Below are 17,696 nucleotides of genomic sequence, written 5' to 3'. Positions count from 1 at the left end.
TCCGGGGACCCCGACGCCTGCTCACCCGCGCTCGCATACTTCTAATTTAAGACAAATATTTAAGAGAACTGAGGTCCTGATGGTTGTATATATTTTTCTAAGCGCCAAATAAAGCTATCTATGGGAACGAGGCTAGACCTGCGGCTTGTTAGTGTAAGCTCACCCCCTCTCAGGGCTGGAAAGCTCCCTGAGATTGCATAACTTTTGTTGACAGCACTGGGACTCACACTCGAGGCCTGAGTGCTTTAGGCTTAAGGCTGGTGCTCTACCACTTGAGCTACTCCTCCATTTCCCGCTTTTTGCTGTTTAATTGTAGCTGTCTCCAGGATTTTTCTGCCCAAGCTATGATTACAGGCATGAGGCACTGGTGCCTGGCTTGTATTATTTTTGTTCGCATCCTGGGGCTTGAACTCAGTGCCAGTGCTGTCCCTGAGCTCTTATGCTCAAGGATGGTGCTCTATCCCACAACCCCCACTGCTATATCTAACTCTTTGAGATGGTTCATTGGAGATAGAGTATCAGATTTCTCTGCCTGGGCTGGCCTCCAATTGCAATCCTCAGATCTTGGCCTAGTGAGTAGCTAGGACTACAGGGGTGAGCCGCCGCACTTGGCTTTTGGGGTGAACATAAATGTATACAGACTTCTGCCCATAAAGGAGGGCTTTGCATTTGTTCAAGTACATTTATTTTTTTTATCCTGTGAGTCAACATTTTTTAAACTCTTCTCAGATCTTGGCTTAACTGGGTGATGGTTCACACCCGTAATCTTAGCTACTCAGGAGACTTGAGATCTGAAAACCAGGGTTTGAACCCAGCCTGGGCAAGAAACTCCTGGAGACTGATCTCCAATTAGCCAGCAAAAAGCCAGCAGTAGAGCTGTGGCTCAAGTGGGAGAGTTCCAGCTTTGAGCAAGTAAGATAAAGGACAACACCCAAGGTCTGAGTTCAAGCCCCAGTAAGCACACACACACATCTTTTCCAAGCTATTGTATATAAGGAAGATAATCGGTTCACGTGTCTTGTTGAAGTCTCATGAAGAGTACTTTTAATTATTCTCGATAAATATCTAAAAAAAATGTCGATGTTTTACAATTAACAGCTGTGGTATATCCAGAATATTAATTGTGCCATGTTTGTCAGTCCTATTTACCAAGGATCTTGCTTTAACAATTTATGTCAAGCCGGGTACTGGCAGCTCATGCTGATGATCGAGGTTCTAAGCTAGCCTGGTCAGTAAAGTCCCTGAGGCTCTTCTTTCCACTTAACCACCTAACAAAGGAACTGTGGCTCAAGTGATAAAGCTCCAGCCTCAAGCAAGAAAAGCTCAGGGATCAGCACCCAGGTCCCAAGTTCAAGTCCCAGGACCAGCACTCACACACAAAATTTGTCAAGAAAGTTGGTCATCTTTTGTTCTATTACATGTATTCAATTCTCCCCTTAAGGCAGTCATCCTGTGGACCAACAACCTTGGGCTCTGCTCCAACCTTCCGGTTCAGTTATTTCTACACATTCCACCTGCAAGTGTTCACTGCCTTCCTTCCTCTTAGTATGAGGCTCTCCTGGTGCCCATGCTGTCCCAAAGACAAGCCACCTCTTAACACTGTGGTCAGGGCCTAACAGGAATGCTAACATGAATGCAAATGCAAACGTTCTACTTGAAGGACTTCACACAGAGAGCAATGCAAAAAGTTTTGTTTTTTAGGGGCTGGGAAGGTGGCTCAGTGGCCGAGTGCTTCCCTTGCATGCATGAGGCCCTGAGTTCATTCCTCAGCACCACATAAGCAGAAAAAGCTAGAAGTGGTGCTATGGCTCAAGTGGTAGAGCGCTAGCCTTGAGCTGAAGAGCTGCCCAGGCCCAGAGTTCAGGCACCATGATCGGCAAAAGAAAAAAAAGTTTTGTTTTTTAAATTACATCTGGGGTTTGATAGGAGACTGAAGTACATGTGAATTTAACCTGTTTTCTACTGTTACAGGCTGATGCAGTCCACATGCCTTCAAACTACTCCTAGGTCTCTCAATAGTACACTAATGTCTCAAGGGTACCCCCGAAATGACAGCAGCACCAAGATGCCAGTTTAGTGTCAGCATTTATTTTTAAAATACACAAAATAGAAATTTTTTTACATCAAAGTGTGATAAGCTCACTTGACACCGCTCCACACTTACCTGGTTTTGTTTCCTTCTTTGTGCAGACATTGAGGAGATGGTCTGATCCTAATTCTGTAAACAGCTGAGACTGTGATGTAAAGTAGGTGTTGTAAAAGGTAACACGGTCACCAAAACCCAACCAGGAAACCATTCAATTTGGTTTAATGAAATTGGCAGAAGTCTTAGTAAGATTAGATATTGGCTTGTAGACTTTTAAATACAAAAACCTTGAGGTTTTTTTTTTTTTCTCTTCATCTTGTAAACATAATTTGTACTTTGTTGGCATTAAGTTTGAAAAGGAAAATATGAAACCATGATTTTCATCATCCTGCCCCAGTCAGCATACACTCTCTTTATTAGGAGAATGAACCAAATAATAAGCACAATACATGAGGAACTTCAAATTGTACTGCAGAGGTCCAGCTGGTTTCCGCTGGGCACGATCTCACTGAAGCCGGCCCTGCTGTTCTCCGCTGGGCAGGGCAGGGCAGGGCCGCAGGCCATGAGGCGGGCAGTGCCTACTGCTCTGCGTCTTCTCAGGCAAGTGGAGGAGGCTCTATGCCCGGCTCCGCCACCCTTCCTTGGCTTGGCTATTCGTTGGGCTAGGGGTCTGCTACTATTGTCAAGACTGTACTGTCCCTTTAAGGTACCACATGCCGCCATAGCTTACACAGCAGTCCTACAGGAAAGAAGAGAAACAGGTTAAATAAAGGACAGATCCTGGCAGAAAAGAAAACTTGTCCGTATGTCCAGAGTGATCGGGGCAGATGTGTGATTCCTGGGTAGAATAAATGTGACACATGATAAGCTGCTGCAGTAAATGTCCTCTCTTCCTTGAGGCTTGGTGCCTTTGTCTTAGGATATTTTAAGAGAACTACAAAATAAATGTGCTTTATAAACGTCAAATATGGCTAAATTAACCAGAACAAAGACCTTAATTAACCAGAATTCAGTGCCTTTAGTGTTCAAGGTAACTGGTCAAATATAGGGATAAAAGTTAGGCACCACCTGGGGCTGGGAAGGTGGCTCAGTGGTAGAGTGCTTGCCTTGCATACCTGATGCCCTGGGTTCGATTCCTCAGCACCACATAAGCAAAAAGAAAAAGCTGGAAGTGGCGCTGTGGCTCAAGTGGTAGAGCGCTAGCCTTGAGCTGAAGAGCTGAGGGACAGCGCCCAGACCCAGAGTTCAGACCCCATGACCAGACCCCCTCCCCCCAAAAAAAAGTTAGGCACCAGTGGCTCACACCTATATCAGGAGGCTGAGATCTAAAGCTCATGGTTCATAGCCAGACCCGGTAGGAAAGTCTGTGAAACTCTGATCTCCAATTAACCAACAGAAAACCAGAAGTGCTGCTGTGGCTCAAGTGGTAGAGTGCTAGCCTTGAGCTGGAGAGCTGAAGGACAGAGCCCAGGCCCAGAGTTCAAGCCCACGACTGACCAGAAACAAACAAACAAAAAAAAAAAGGGTGGGGGCAATCATTCAAAGCTAGCCAGGGCAGGAAAGTCCGAGTGAGTATTAACCACGAGAAAAAAAAAAAACGGAAGTGGCGCTGTGGCTCAAGTAGTAGAGTGTTCACCTTGAGCTGAAGAACACCAAAAAAGATGGCAAATGAAGGGACCTATAGATTCTAATGAGAAGGAAATTTTCTTTTCTTTTTCCTAAAGAAACAATGCAGACCAGAGGTACCCAAAATGATGAGTGTCATTTAGAAAAGTTTGTTGAGGGTTGATTAACCATCAGAGAGCAGAAGTGGAGTCCAAACCTCATGAACGGCACACACATAAAAAGGATTCTATGCTGGTACTGGTAACTCTGGTCTGTAATCCTACTCAGAAGGCTGAGATCTGAGGACCAAAGTTCAAAGCCAACTTGGGCAGAAAAGTCCATGAGACCCTTATCTCCAGTTGACCAGCAAAAGCCAGAAATGGAGCTGTGGTTCAAGTGGTAGAATGCTATAGCTTTGAACAAAAAAATCTGAGAAATAGCAACTAGACCCTGAGTCTAAGCCCTAACACACACACACAGGTCTCTTGAAAGCTTACACCACACAGGTGTGAAGCCTGTGGCATCAATGGGAAATGGTGTAAGCTGCAAGGATGGAGTCAGGGTTCTAATGCATGTGTTGTTCTTTGAGAGGGTGACCCCCCTATCCACATGCTCAATGCACGATGCCTACCCACCAGCAGCTGTTGGCCGCCAGAGCAGCTGACGCAATACACACCCAGCGGAACTCTGGTCCTTGCCACACAGCTGGCAACCTTGTGCTGCCAGTGACTGAGCCCAGGCCACAGGTATGACAATGTGTGAGTGGTGGACATACCTTCAGCACTTTATCCACTTCCTGTTTGCTTAGATCTTCTCCACACTCTTGATTCAACCGAGACTGGATCATGTTCCGGCGCACCCGGTAATTTTTGGAAAAAATTTCAAGCAAAACCTGTCGATGCTTTAGTAGTGGAGATGTGTTATTACAGGAAACAGTGCTCCCAAAGTGAACCTCCCCAAGATACCCAGCGCAGTCTCTACTAACAGCCCTCACCCACCTCCCCTGCCCAAAGATGAGCACGTCTCCCCAACTGCCATTGCTTCAGACCCTGGTCAGGGTTGATGCATACACGAACAAGAGAAGGGCAGAAGGACTCAGAGGACAAGCAGTGTGGACATACTTCCAGAACAAACCCCGAAAGAGGAGTCTAACAAGCAAGGGTAGCCACACAGAATACTGTATCAACTTGACTAAGTCTTGACATAAAACATTACCACCACATCTAAGAAACAGAAGGCTGAAGAATGCCTTATACCCCAAACCAATACCCACTGGGCACCAGTGGCTCCTGGCTGTAATTCTAGCTACTCAGGAGACTGAGACCTAAAGTTCAAAGGTAGTCTGGTCAGGAAAATCCATGAAACTTGTGAATCTCCAGTTAACCACCAAAAAACTGGAAGTAAAGCTGTGGCTCAACCAGTAGAGAGCACTAACCCTAACCTTGGGCAAAAAGGAGCTTAGACACAGCCCCCCAGGCCCCGAGTTCAAGCCCAGTACACGTGCATGTACGTACATGTACGCACGTGCATGTGTGCGTACACACACACACAGACATACCCCTCAGGACTATAAAATACTTTTTGAAATGAGTGCTTTAAATTTATTAAGTCACTCTCCTCAGCCCACCTTTCACGTTCAGAAAAGTTATCTTTAGATCAATAAAACTTGGGGCGGGGGTGGGGAATGGGGGTGGCTCAGGCTCCATGGCTATACAGCCTACAAACACAGAGCCACTATTGAATTCACATTTCTGTTCTCTGAACACCTGAGACGCTCCCTTGCCAAGATGTGGCTAGTTAAAATAATCAACTTCTCTAACGTAAAATCCAAGCCTGGGACCTGCAGAGGAACGCTTTAGAATCCCACAGCCAGCAGCTCCTGAGAACATTTCTCTGCTCCCAGGCTACAAAACCCCGTGGGTGTCCCTGCCCCAGAGGAGCTGTGTGGAGGCTGCTACGCGACCCACTGCCAGTGCCACCGAACGCCAGGTGCGTCCCAGAAACCCACTTCATTTGTTCAACTGTGCATCTACTGCATGTGACCCTTGGTGTTCAGGACCACAAGGTCTACTTCCTGCCGTGGCTGGCCTCGCTGGAGCGGTAGAGTGGCCAGAAAGGCTGACAGCCGGAACAATGGGGTACAGCCCCACCCCGACTCCCAGGAAGACAAGCAAAGGTTGCCTCACCTGATCACTCATGTCTCCAGACTCCCAGAGGGCGAACACCTTCTGCTCGTCCGGAGAAGCAGCACTCTGTGGGGGAAACTGGCCCAGGCCCAAGTGTGAGTTGGTCATTTGTTGGCCATGCAGCCCCACTGCCCTGCCCGCCCCCAGCCTGGGAAGCTGTGCTCCAAGCCCAGCCCTGCCGCTCACTGGCCACTAGGCAAGCACGACGCCCCCCATGGCCCTGGATGGAGGCAGCCAGCTTCGGATTCCTACCAACGGTCACGAGCTCAACCCTGCCTACAACCTTCTACCCTGAAGGACCAGACCATCGCTGCATTTCCCTGAGGACCATGCAAGGCCCAGAGGCCCCGCCTCACTCTGGAGTCCCCCAGGCCACTGGGTTCCGCAGGGTCCACAGGTGGACCGGGAAAGGGGTGGCACAGACCTGACCTACAGAGGGGAGAAGAAAAAAACGGGGGGAGGGGTTTCCCCAAACCATGAGTAGCAGCAGTTCTGGAAACGCTGATGTGGGCTTTATACAATATCACTTAATCATAAGAAACCATGCAGTACCAGAGTACTGCTGAGCCCATGTCTCCAAGAGGAAGAAGGCAAGCCGAGGCCGCGCAACTGATGAAGAACAGGGTAGCGTTTTGTTTTGTTTTGTTTTTTGGTGCTGGAACTCGGGGTCTGGGTGCTGTTCCTGAGATCTTTTCATTCAAGGCCGGTGCTCTTCCACTGGAGCCACATGGCCGCTTCCAGCTTTGTGATGGTTAACTGGGGCTAAGAATCTCACTTTTCTGCATAGGCTGGCTTTCAACTTTAACCCTTGGATCTCAGCCTCCTCAGCAGCTAGTATTATAGGTATGAGCCACTGGCACATGTGCCTCTTTTTTTTTGGGTCCGGTTGTGGGGCCTGAACTCTGGGCGCTGTCCCTCAGCTCTTCAGCTCAAAACTAGCACTCTACCACTTGAGCCACAGCGCTACTTCCTGGCTTTTTTTCTTTTTGCTTACGTGGTGCTGAGAAATCGAACCCAGGGCCTCATGCATGCAAGGCAAGCACTCTACCACTGAGCCACCTTCCCAAACCCCACGTGTCCCTCTTTTTGAGACAGGTTTCCTTAGCCCAAATTGGCTTCCAACTTACAATTCTGGGATCACAAGCAAGGCTTTCGCACTCAGCTTAAAGTGAGAGTCTCCTTGCTTTTCCTAGGCTTCCTCTCTTATGTAAAAAGAGAAGCCTCTCGGCCAGTTAAGACCTGGGGGCTCCCTGCAGAGACCGGGCCAACCAAGGAGGAGGATGCACAGGTGCTGGGAGAGCGCCAAGACATCTGAGCAGCCCATACCCTCCGCACCCGCCCCGCCCGTGCCTGTGCGGGCAACTCACAGACATCAGGCTGATGCCCTGCCCTCATGCGGCCCAGTGCACACAGAAGGGTCAGCAGAGAGCTACACCCACCTGCTGGGAGGCCAAGGGCCCCAAATCTCAGTACCTTCTACAGACCTTGCCAAGGAGGCTCCCTGCCAACAGGGCCAGGCCCCTGGAGGCAGCTGGCCGGCCTGGGATCCACAGGGCCTCCTGTCCTAGTTTCTGCTCCCCACGCACAGGCGGGATCCTTGGCCTTGAGTACCACAGGGGTCACTGGGCCCTGGTGCTATCCACGTCAACTCTCCCTCATCGGGAGAGCCTCATCGGCGGGGAGCCTCCCCTTAGCCCATTTGCTGCCAGGGCTGAGTAGTGCCTAGGAGGAGAAAGCCTCCACCATGGTCTCCTTTAGGCTATGGCTGGGCACCTCATCCCTGCCAAAGGACAACATCCACACACAGGGCTCCACCAAATGCCGCCATTACAGGCCTCCTGGCTGGCAGGACAAAAAAAAGCCTGGGTACCAGTGGCCCACCAGGACCCAGGTCCAAGCTGTGGAGAAGGCTTGATTCGCGGTCACTGAAGCATGCAATGCAGTAACCCTTACTTGCTTCCCGGGAGGCGAGATATCCACAAGAAGAGCCTATTCACTAACCCTCACCGCGAGCCAGGCCCTTCAAGCCCCACGTGGTTCTTCCCAGAGTCCTGTGACACAAAACCCAGCAGCACCCCACTTCAGAGGGGGACGTGGAGCCCCACTGAGGTACTCATGTAGCCACCACACACGTGTTGAGGGCGCTGCCCACTCATGTGGAGCTTCTAGAAACCCATCAACACCACTCCCCTCTACCCCCCACAATGCACTGTGCTTGGGCACAGCCTCTACTTACAGGCACCAGTATCTGCTTGCACCCCGCGGCCAGCACCGTGTCCTGCAGCATGCGGTCCGAGATGCCACTGAAGAGCATGTGGCCCGGCGGCAGGCTGGCCAGGTGCAGGTTGAAGAGGCGTTTCAGTTCGCTCAGCGTGAGCACAAACTGTCTCTGAAAGGTGGCCGTCACAAAGGCCCTGAGTTCCCGGGCTACGGGGGTGCTGGCACAGCCGGGGGGCGGGTGCCCATTGAAGCTGTCCCCGGCCAGAGCCCGCCCGGCAGGAAGCCCATTGGCCAGCCTGTTGCTGAGGCCACCGCCACCACTGGGTGTGGTGTCCATGGGCTCCTCCTCCTCCACATCCTGCTCATCCTCATCCTCTCCCTCCTCACTCAGTGGCTCCTGCTTGATCTGCACACTGGTCAGGACTGCAGGTCCCTGCACCTGCTCTTTCCGCCGCTGCAGTTCCCGCTCCAGAAGTACGTGGTTCTGCTGGGCCTTGCTTTTGGCTACCTGGACTCGCTGCTCCCCGGAGATCAGCACCGCAGGCCCTGTGGGGTGATGGGCTGACGTCAGGAGCCAAGTGCTTTCTCTCCCCACACCGGGCTCAGGTGGGACTGGGCTACCCCATCAGGAGGAAGGAGGGCTGAGGTATGTCAAGTCCCACGTGTGGAGTGGCATCGCCAAACTCTAGACTGGACAGCCCACACCCAGCTCCGGAGGACACAGGCCTCAGGGGCTGCCCCCAGCTGTCTGTGGAAGGAAGAGGGGAGGGGAACAGCAAAAGCCACACATCCCCACCACGACCTATATTCTGGGCCAGAAGGACTGAGCTAGGTTTACCTGGCCCAAAGTCCCACACACCTGCCTGTCCGTCTGGCTTCTTTGGCATGGTCTCCTTCACAAGATTATAGACTTTTTCTAACCTGGAAAGAAAAGAGAAGCATTTGAACTCTAAGGCACTGCTTAATACGCTCAAGCCCTGGAAGCCCAGACGCTATAGTCCCTGGACAGCAGCAGAGCTGGGCCAGGGTAGGTGATGCCAGGGCCCGATGCCTCTCCCTCCCTTCCCAAGGCCACGGGAACTCGCAGCTCTGCTCACTGGGGGCTGTGACCAGTGTGGGTCCTGTGTTGGGAGGGTTCGGGGGCTATCCACCAGCATGGAGAACTGCTCAGGGCCGTGGCTCTCGCCTGCCTCCTGACCCTGCCTTCATCCCACCCTGCAACTCTTACTTGGCCTGGATGCCCGTCCATAGCATGTGCTGCCGCTGAACCACATCTGGATGCTTCTTGATGAACTCCCCATCGTGGGGCAGAATGAACTCCCAGCCTTTGTTGACCCTCACCACAGCCATGTGCTCCAGCAAGTCCTTCACATCCTCCGCGCAGAGCTGCAGGGAGGAGCGAGTGAGGCCCACCCTCCTGGGGGCCTTTGGCAAGCGGGCCCCGGGGCTCAGGAGGACGTCACTTACCTTGGTCACTGCTGCCACCTCCTTCCTCACCACCCAGCGGCTCTGTGTGAACTTCCACATCTGAGGGAGAAAAGCAGCAGGTTCCCAGAGGTGTGTGAGAGGACGGCTGGAGCCTGCAGCAGCCCTGGGCACATGGACCCAGGGTGCTCTGCACACTTCTGCCCCAGCCACGGGCCTTGGCAGCGAGTCCTCCACCTCTGTGTCTCCTCCACCCCTCTGCTGGTATAGAGTCCATCTTCTACTCCACGGGGACCAAAGCGCCCCGTAAGCCAGGCTCTGTCCACCTCGTCATTGCCACGTCCCCAATGCTTCCTGAAACATGTCACGATTTGGTAGGCGACTCTGGGCCTGGCATGACCCCGGGCACTCTGCATGGGCAGCCTGGCGTGCCACTTCCTGGAAACCCCCCACACCCCGCGAGCCTCACCCCACCCTGGAAATTCTCACATCCCCTGCCTTCTTCACAGGGTACCTGGCAGAGGTGAGGGTGGGTGTCTGAGATCTGACCCTTTCCCTGCAGAGGGGGTGGGCACTGGGCATGGGGATTTGAGGCACTTGGATCCTACAGATGAAATCACACCCATCAGACCCACTAACTGCCCACAAGAACCGGGAGAAATCACCGACTCTAAACTCCCTGGGACAAGGCCGGCCTGTGGGTGGGCATAAGTCACCATGGACAGCTCCAAAGGACAAGTTTCAGGAAGCTCCAAGCTCAATGCCAGGGTCTAAGGAGGCAGTGCAAATCCTTAAGACCTGGAGCCTGGCACCCTGGAGGGGCGTTTAAACACCAGGAGGCAGTGCAAATCCCTAAGACCTGGAGCCTGGCACCCTGGAGGGGCGTTTAAACTCTGCATCTGGGAGGGGAGCCACAGGTCCTGGACCCTGTAGGTTATGGACTCTGTAGGGCCAGATTGCCCAATTATTCATGACCACTAGAAATCTACCCACTCTCATCTGCCCAGATCCACAATGCAGGCAAGACTCGTCAAGTACTGCTTGGCCAATGAACAAAGGGTCTGAGGGAGGAGAAAGGCAGAGGGGAAGCTCGCAGGGCAGCTTCCACATCTACACCAGGGCCAAAACCTGGGTACTTACCACAAAGTCTCGGCCTCGGCAGAGCACCTCAGCAGGGACCCCGCTGTGAGGGCTGGAGGAGTCCTTGGGGTACAGGATGTCACTGCCAGACAAGGGGAAGGAGGAGTCGGTCAGTCCCCATCCTCGATCCTTGACCCTCCCCTCGTGAGAAAGGGCAGTATGCCACACTGCACCCCAAGAACTCTGCCCAGAGCCCACAGGGGAAATCCATGTAAAGTTATATATGGCATCAAGATAAATGGTCTGGCAGGGGTGACACTAAACAAGATGCATTATACTCATTCATGGATGAAACCTCTTTGTGAGCCAGGCACCGGGGGCATAGGCCTGTAATCCTAGTTATTCAAGAGCTCAGATCTGAGAATGGTAGTTCAAAGCCAGCCTGTGCAGGAAAATCCCCATAACCGTTATCTCAAATTAACCACCAAAAAGCCGCAAGTGGAGCTATGGCTTAATGGCAGTATGCTAGATTGGAGCACAAAGCTCAGGGCCAGCACCCAGACCTTAAGTTCAAGCTTCAGGACTGGCAGCAAAAATGAAACAAAAACCTCTTGGTAGGACTACTTCCAGATACTAAATAAATTATAATTAAAGAGACAAAAGCCTTTGGGCAGGTATGTGTGAGCTGAAGTCACAGATCAGAGGATGGGCCTGGCAAACATTGGGAACGTCAGGGTAAAGGCTAGAGGGTCTCCAGTGTGACTCCACCCCATCCCATCCTTAGCCATGGCCTGGCCTCCGCTCCCCTGGCTTGGTGCCTCTGCTGAAGGTCCTCTTGCTCTCTGTCCAGTCCTGGCCAGCAGCCACCTAGGACCTATGCACTCAAGCTGACCTCCAGGGCTGGGAGCATGGCTCAAATGGGAGAGGCTCTGCAAAGCACATGCAAGGCCCTGAGTTCCAATCTCAATACCATCAAAACAAAACAGTTGAGCTTCATGGATATGGGGAAGTGGCACGTATGTGCGTACACACCAACCAGAACAAAACAAACAACAGCTCTGTGGAGGGCTTGCAGTGAGACACCTGGTACCCTGCCCCTGGGCTAGTCCTTAGGTATGTGACGGGACGGCCACTCCCGGATTCTGTGGCATAACTAGGTAAGTGTCCCTTAACAAGGGATGAAGGGCCAGGGCAAAGCTCTTCCACAGGGAACGTCTGGGCAAATGAAGACAACAGGCTGAAAGGGCACCACCATGGAGCAGTAACACAAACGCACTTTATAAACGGCTTTGGACAACCCATTGTGAAATGGTGGAACTTTGTGCAGTGAATTCCTTTTTGAAAAAAAAAATGTGCAGCTTAAAAAAAAATACAGCTTCTGACATTTCACTGTACTATTTACCTTAGCACTACATTACTCAAAAAAAGTGAGTTTTTACCGATATACTTACTTCAAGTGACACCCTGTATTTACTAAGGGGGCTGCGTGTGCTAGAAGTCATAATGGCACTAGGGACATAAGGTGGGAAATGGCAGTCAGGGGAGGAAGCAGCTAGTCTAATGGAGGAATCACAGGAGAAAGGAAACTACGGAATGGCATCCAGTCACAACTTATCAACTATGAACCCAAAGAGGCCATGGAAGAAGAAATCCACCCTCTGCCATGGTGTAAAGAAACTGCAGCAAGACAAACTCTCCCAAGCAGCCTAAGGTAAACAAAGGAAGACCTCAACAAGGATCAGACTGCCAGTAGACTTCTAACAAAAACAAAGTCAGCACAGGGCAAATCTTTGTGTGTGAAGGGAAGAAATCACCTCAGGAATTAATTCTACGTTCCATAAAAACATTCAAGAAGAAAAGTGATCAGGGCTCACTCAGGAGGCTCAGATCTGAGAATTGTGATTCCAAGCCAGAGCAGGCAGTCAAGTCCATGAGACTCTTGTCTCCAATAAACCATCAAAAAGCTGTAAGTGGAGGTGTGGCTCAGTGGCACAGCCTTGTGCAAAAAAGCTAAAAAAACAAGCCAGGCGCTAGTGACTCACGGCTGTAATCCTAGCTACTCAGGCTGAGACTGAGGATAGTGGTTCAAAGCCAGCCTGGGAAAGAAAGTCTGTGAGTCTCTTATCGCCAATAAACCACCAGAAAACTAGAAGTAGTTCTGTGGCTCAAGTGGTAAAGCACTAGCCTTGAGCTGAAGAGCTCAGGGACAGCCCTAGGCCCCAGAGTTCGAGCCCCACAACCAGGAAAAAAAAAAAAAAAAAAAGTCCAGACTTGAAGCCCTAGTACCCACCTACCCCGCTACACACACCAGACGTTTCCAGATAAAGCACTTTTCAGGCAGAAGAACATTATTCTGATAGAAACAAACAGAAGTGATTCAGGAATAGCAAGCAGAAGAAGGGAAAGAAACATATAAAGACAGCTGACTGGTTAAGTTTTGGCCTGTGGGGAGTATAGTACAGAAGAAAAATACACCAACCCTGCAGCAGAGAGCAGAGAAGGATAAACAAACCAATCTAAGATTCTGAACTATCTTAAAAGAGGGTAAAAAGCTATATGATTGCAAGCTGAAACTACAATGTAACCACTAAAGAATCAAATTGAAAAAAACAAAACAAAACACAAAAAACCATCCACGTGTTGCAGTACACATATATGCCCATGTCTATAATCCCAGGCACCAGAGACCTGGTTAGGAGATTCTGAGTTCAAGCCAGCTTGGATTCTATAATAACACCCTGCCTTTAAACAAAAACAAGACAAAGCCAGGACAGTGGCTCATGTCTATAATTCTAGCTATGCAGGAGGCTGAGATCTGAACATCAAGGTTCAAAGCCAATCTGGGCAGAAAAGTCTGTAGGACAATCTTCCATTAGCCAGCAAAAGGCTGGACTGAAGGCAATTTAGCGCCAACAGTAGAATGCCAGCTTTGAGCGAAAAAGCCAAGGGAGAGTTCAAGTCTCAGTTCCTGCACACACACACAAACCAAACCTAGTAGAAGGTAAAATGAATGTAATATCCATTCAGCCACCAAAACTGGAGAACAGAAACTTCATTCTTTCCTCCTGAACTACCTTATGCCTCTGGAGAGGAAACAGAGGGCAAACAGCACTCACAGGAGGAGTACCTTGGAGACTCAGAATTCCCTTGGTTCCTGCACGTTTCTAGCAGCTGCTATGTTCCCTTGGCCACCTGGCCATACAAAAAGCCACCTATGTCCTACTGGGGTGATCTGAGTGCCTGAAGAATTTCACTTTTCTTTGGAGGGTAGGAAAATATTTCAAGATGTCTCTGACAAATGTCTCTCAAATAAAGGCAGCTTTCTCCATTCCAATTTTTTAAAATATTTTTCTAAATAACATTAAAAAAATTAAATATAGGCAGAGTATGTAGAAAATATTATGGTAGGGTTTAGACCCAAGAAATCATCAATTACAGCAAACTTAAATGGATCATCCAGAGCAGCTTACCTCTTCACCACCCAGTTTCCTTGGACCAACATCGCCACCTTCTGGATGCCACGCAGAACAGCCACGGAGTCCACTGAGGGGCCCAGCAGGCTCATCAAATGGGCAAAAGGCATGACCTTCACTGAAGTAAACATAGGAGACAAAGGCTCAGGAGACCCAAGGAGAGGAGACCCCTCTCCCTGTCAGAGCCTGCCCAGCCCCAGGCTCCTGTAGCCGCCTCTGAACAAGAGTAACAGGGGCATCCTGAACAGTGATGGCTGTCGCTGGCTGACTGCTCGTGGGCAAGAAGCAATCATGGAGGAAGGCAAACAAAGGAGGAAGAAGACTCACTTCTCAGCCTAGAGAAGGTTCAAACTCATGCTTACCTGGCCCTGACAAAGTGGCAGAGCCAGAATTTCAACCCAGACCTCTGGCTCTGTATTTGTGCCCTTTGTCACTGCTCTGCTGGCCCTAAGGGAGCATGGGCACAGGCTGGGGAAGGCCCAGAGTGCCCTGAAGAATGCCAGGGTCTGCTGGCACTGCCAAGCACAGAGGGAAACTCATGTGGCACCTCAGAGGAGGATCCCAGGGCTTGGGTTGGCAATGAACCAGCTAGCAGCCCCTCAGCCTTTAAGAAGGCCGTCCCAACTGTGCAAAGCGGGAGACACCCAGATATCGGGCAGGGGAAGAACTTTATCACTAAAATGACCCAAGTCCCCAGTCATATGCAGGACTCAGCCCTGCAGACGCCTCATCCTTGAACCCTCCCAAGCATCGTGAGCTGGTTTCTTTTTAGGTCCAAGACCAGGTCTCAAACTCAGTACCTGATATTTTTGCTCACCGACTAGCACTCTACCAACTGAGCCATGCCCCCAACCACAATCCTCAACTTTTTTTATAGACAATCTGAGACTCAGAAAGTCAAGTAACCTACTGCAGGTCCCCAGAGTAGGCAGATGTCAAAGAAAGCTCAGAGTTATGGAGCGGAGCCTGTTACCTTGCCCAGGATGGCACTGCAGAGCTGGGCACTCTGGGGAGCAGGGCCTCTGGCTTTGTCCTGAGACCTCAGACTGTCCCACAGACTCATGTCTGCAGTAGTGGGTAGAACTGGGGTCCCCTGTACCTACCATTCTTCATTAGGATCTTAATCTGGTCGGCCAGGGGCAGTGTCCGCAGCTGGGCCATGGACAGAACGTTGCTGGGGGCCACAGGCTTGTCTCTGTTATCATGGGAGTGAGTGACGGGTTAGAGGCGGCTGGGGCAAGGGGAGGGAGGAAGAAGCCCCAGCCCCTTACTCACTTCTCCTCCTCCGGGCTGGGTGGCATCAGCATCATGAGGTATTCACTGCAGGAAAATGGCTATGATCAAAAGCTCCACCCTTCCCCGTGAGCACCAGCCACTGCTGGACAGGAAGGAGCTTCCTCAGTGGCTGCTCCAGGTGCAATGTATGACAGATGAAGCCCTTCCTCCCCTGCCCCACGTAGAGAAGGGGCCTCGGTCCCAGCACCCGCCAGTCTCACCTGGGCGACTTGACGAGCTCTGTGTTCTCCACCCCACCGGAGCCCTGGCACAGCAGGTACTGCCGCTCATGCTCTGAGCGGCTATCCTGTTGGGGGAGGGTCGGGATGGAGAGGTCAGGCAACGCCCCCCTCCAGGCCTCTCTCCAATCCTGCCCTCAACCTTTGCCTCACCTCCCACTCTAGACTCAGGCCCATTCAACCTGAGTCCAGGACCCCAGGCCTTGCTTGACACCCTATCTATAACACAGAGACACTATCAGCAACAGCCAAATCCTAGCTCAGACTCTGAGCAGCAGGCTCTGGTCACTCCAATGGCTAGCCATATGCTCAGCTCATCCACAAAGTAACTCTACCAAGTTTTACCATTCCCATTTTACAGACAAGGAGAAGAGTTCAGAGAGGTTTAGGTAACTTGCCTACACTCACACGGTAGGAAATATACAGTATATAAAGTCTGACCCTGAGTATGAGGCTCTGTGAGTAAAAGCCTCCTCCAAAAGGCTCCAGAGAAACGAGCATGGGGAGCTAATATTCAACTGCTCGCCTCTCATGCAGTTTTAAGGTAAGGTTCCAAAGCCAGTGTATGAACTAAAAATTGGGCACAGAGCAAATCATCCCCCCCGCCCCAAGGGACACAGAGAACCTTGAGGCCTGCGACAGATGGCAGATGCTCTAGGGTGGCACCTGATGACAGTGATGTAACCAAACACTAGCCCCACTGTGAGCCCAGCAAGCTGTTCCCACTCCACGAGTGCCCTGAGGGAGATCCCCTCCCCCAAAAAGCAGGAACCCTAGGCTGGCCTCTCCACCCCCACACCTGGCACAAGCTAAGCGGGATGGGCAGAAGAAGAAACACCAAGTACCCACAGGACTTCCCTGCTACTTGGCCAGGACTTAGCACTGAAGTGAGGCAGAGGAGAGAGAGTGGAGGCTGCTCACCCTCAGGCCACAGTAGTGCAGCTGGACCCAGGGCTCCTCCGCCTGCTTCTTCTGCAGGAACTCATATGACTGCACTCGCCGTTGGCGGGCCTGCTCCGACTCCGGCCTTGAAAACCGCACCTGGGGATGGGGGGGGGGTGACATGCCTTCAGCCTGTCGCTTTCCTTAAGCTGTGCCCACACAGAGGCATTCCCACGCCTCCTTGCTCTTCATTTTCTGATATAGGCACCCACATCCTGTCTATGAGCCACTCATATAGACCAGGGCAAGAGAGCTCTGGCTTCCATCTGCCCTGCCATGAGGCTCTAGCTGATGGACCATGGGTTTCATAAATATACCCTTATCATATGTAAGGATACCCAACAAGCTGCCAGAGAGGACAAGACTCCTGCAGCCCCGCTACCATCGTCAGTTTAGGCTCCACCATCTGTAAGATGAGCCAGCGTCCAGTCAGCCTCCTGATATTTGTGCAATACTTCTCTTTTAAAACTCATGGCAACCTACAGCCACTTCAACAGGGGACCCTGACACACCGCTAAAGAGAAGGTTAATATTCTCATCATCTCTCTCAAAGGCTGGAATAAAGCACTAAGGTGGTGACTAGTCATCTGTGCACCACTGAAAGTACAGGGGAGTCACGTAAGTAATAAACATGGGGCCTTGTGAGCTCACTGGCCAATCCCTAGGCCGTAGCTTCCTATTTAAGACAACCAGATGCCAGGCACCGATGGCTCATGCCTGGAATCCTAGCTACTCAGAAAGCTGAGATTTGAGGATCATGGGTTGAAGCCAGCTCAGGAAGAAAAGTCTATGAGACTCTTACCGTCAATTAATCACCAAAAAAGGCCCAAAGTAGCACTATGGATCAAGTAGTAGAATGCTAGCACTGAGCAAAAAAGCTTAGGCCCTGAGTTCAAGTCCCAGGACTGGAAACAAAAAAAAAAAAAAAAAGAAAGACAACCAGAATCCCAGATGGACACCTATAGGGTCCCCCTCCTGCACAGAACAAAGCTGTTCTGCTAAGAGCAACAACTCAGCTGAGCAGAGGTGGCCAGCTGGCCTCCAGCCACCCAACAGGAAGGAATGCCCCCCACCCCCAGAGCAGGTAGGCCCCTTGTGGCTCAGGCCCTCCACCCTTTGCTATCCTTCAGTGCAAGCTGTTTCCCTCACCCAGGGCCAGAGCTCA

The 17,696-nt window shown here is 51.2% G+C and overlaps 1 protein-coding gene across 1 annotated transcript in view; it reads right to left on the bottom strand.

Annotated features, from left to right (window-relative positions):
* Positions 1-2,292: 2,292 nt before the first annotated feature.
* Positions 2,293-17,696, bottom strand: part of Polr3e (RNA polymerase III subunit E) — a 28,530-nt gene continuing 13,126 nt past the window's right edge. The window contains exons 9-21 of the mRNA XM_042689786.1: positions 16,511-16,630; positions 15,572-15,657; positions 15,351-15,395; positions 15,179-15,270; positions 14,073-14,193; positions 10,663-10,744; positions 9,565-9,624; positions 9,326-9,483; positions 8,957-9,018; positions 8,114-8,643; positions 5,878-5,955; positions 4,467-4,592; positions 2,293-2,825 (exon numbers count right to left, since the gene is read on the bottom strand). Coding sequence (XP_042545720.1) covers positions 2,769-2,825; positions 4,467-4,592; positions 5,878-5,955; positions 8,114-8,643; positions 8,957-9,018; positions 9,326-9,483; positions 9,565-9,624; positions 10,663-10,744; positions 14,073-14,193; positions 15,179-15,270; positions 15,351-15,395; positions 15,572-15,657; positions 16,511-16,630 — 1,617 coding nt within the window. The 3' untranslated portion in view covers positions 2,293-2,768. The remainder of the gene's footprint in view (positions 2,826-4,466; positions 4,593-5,877; positions 5,956-8,113; positions 8,644-8,956; positions 9,019-9,325; positions 9,484-9,564; positions 9,625-10,662; positions 10,745-14,072; positions 14,194-15,178; positions 15,271-15,350; positions 15,396-15,571; positions 15,658-16,510; positions 16,631-17,696) is intronic.

Source organism: Dipodomys spectabilis, unplaced genomic scaffold (genome assembly GCF_019054845.1).
Source record: "Dipodomys spectabilis isolate Male_0828 unplaced genomic scaffold, ASM1905484v1 ptg000127l, whole genome shotgun sequence".
NCBI classification, from domain to species: domain Eukaryota; kingdom Metazoa; phylum Chordata; class Mammalia; order Rodentia; family Heteromyidae; genus Dipodomys; species Dipodomys spectabilis.
The sequence above is the reverse complement of the archived record's forward strand: the minus strand, read 5'-3'. Positions and strand labels throughout refer to the sequence as shown.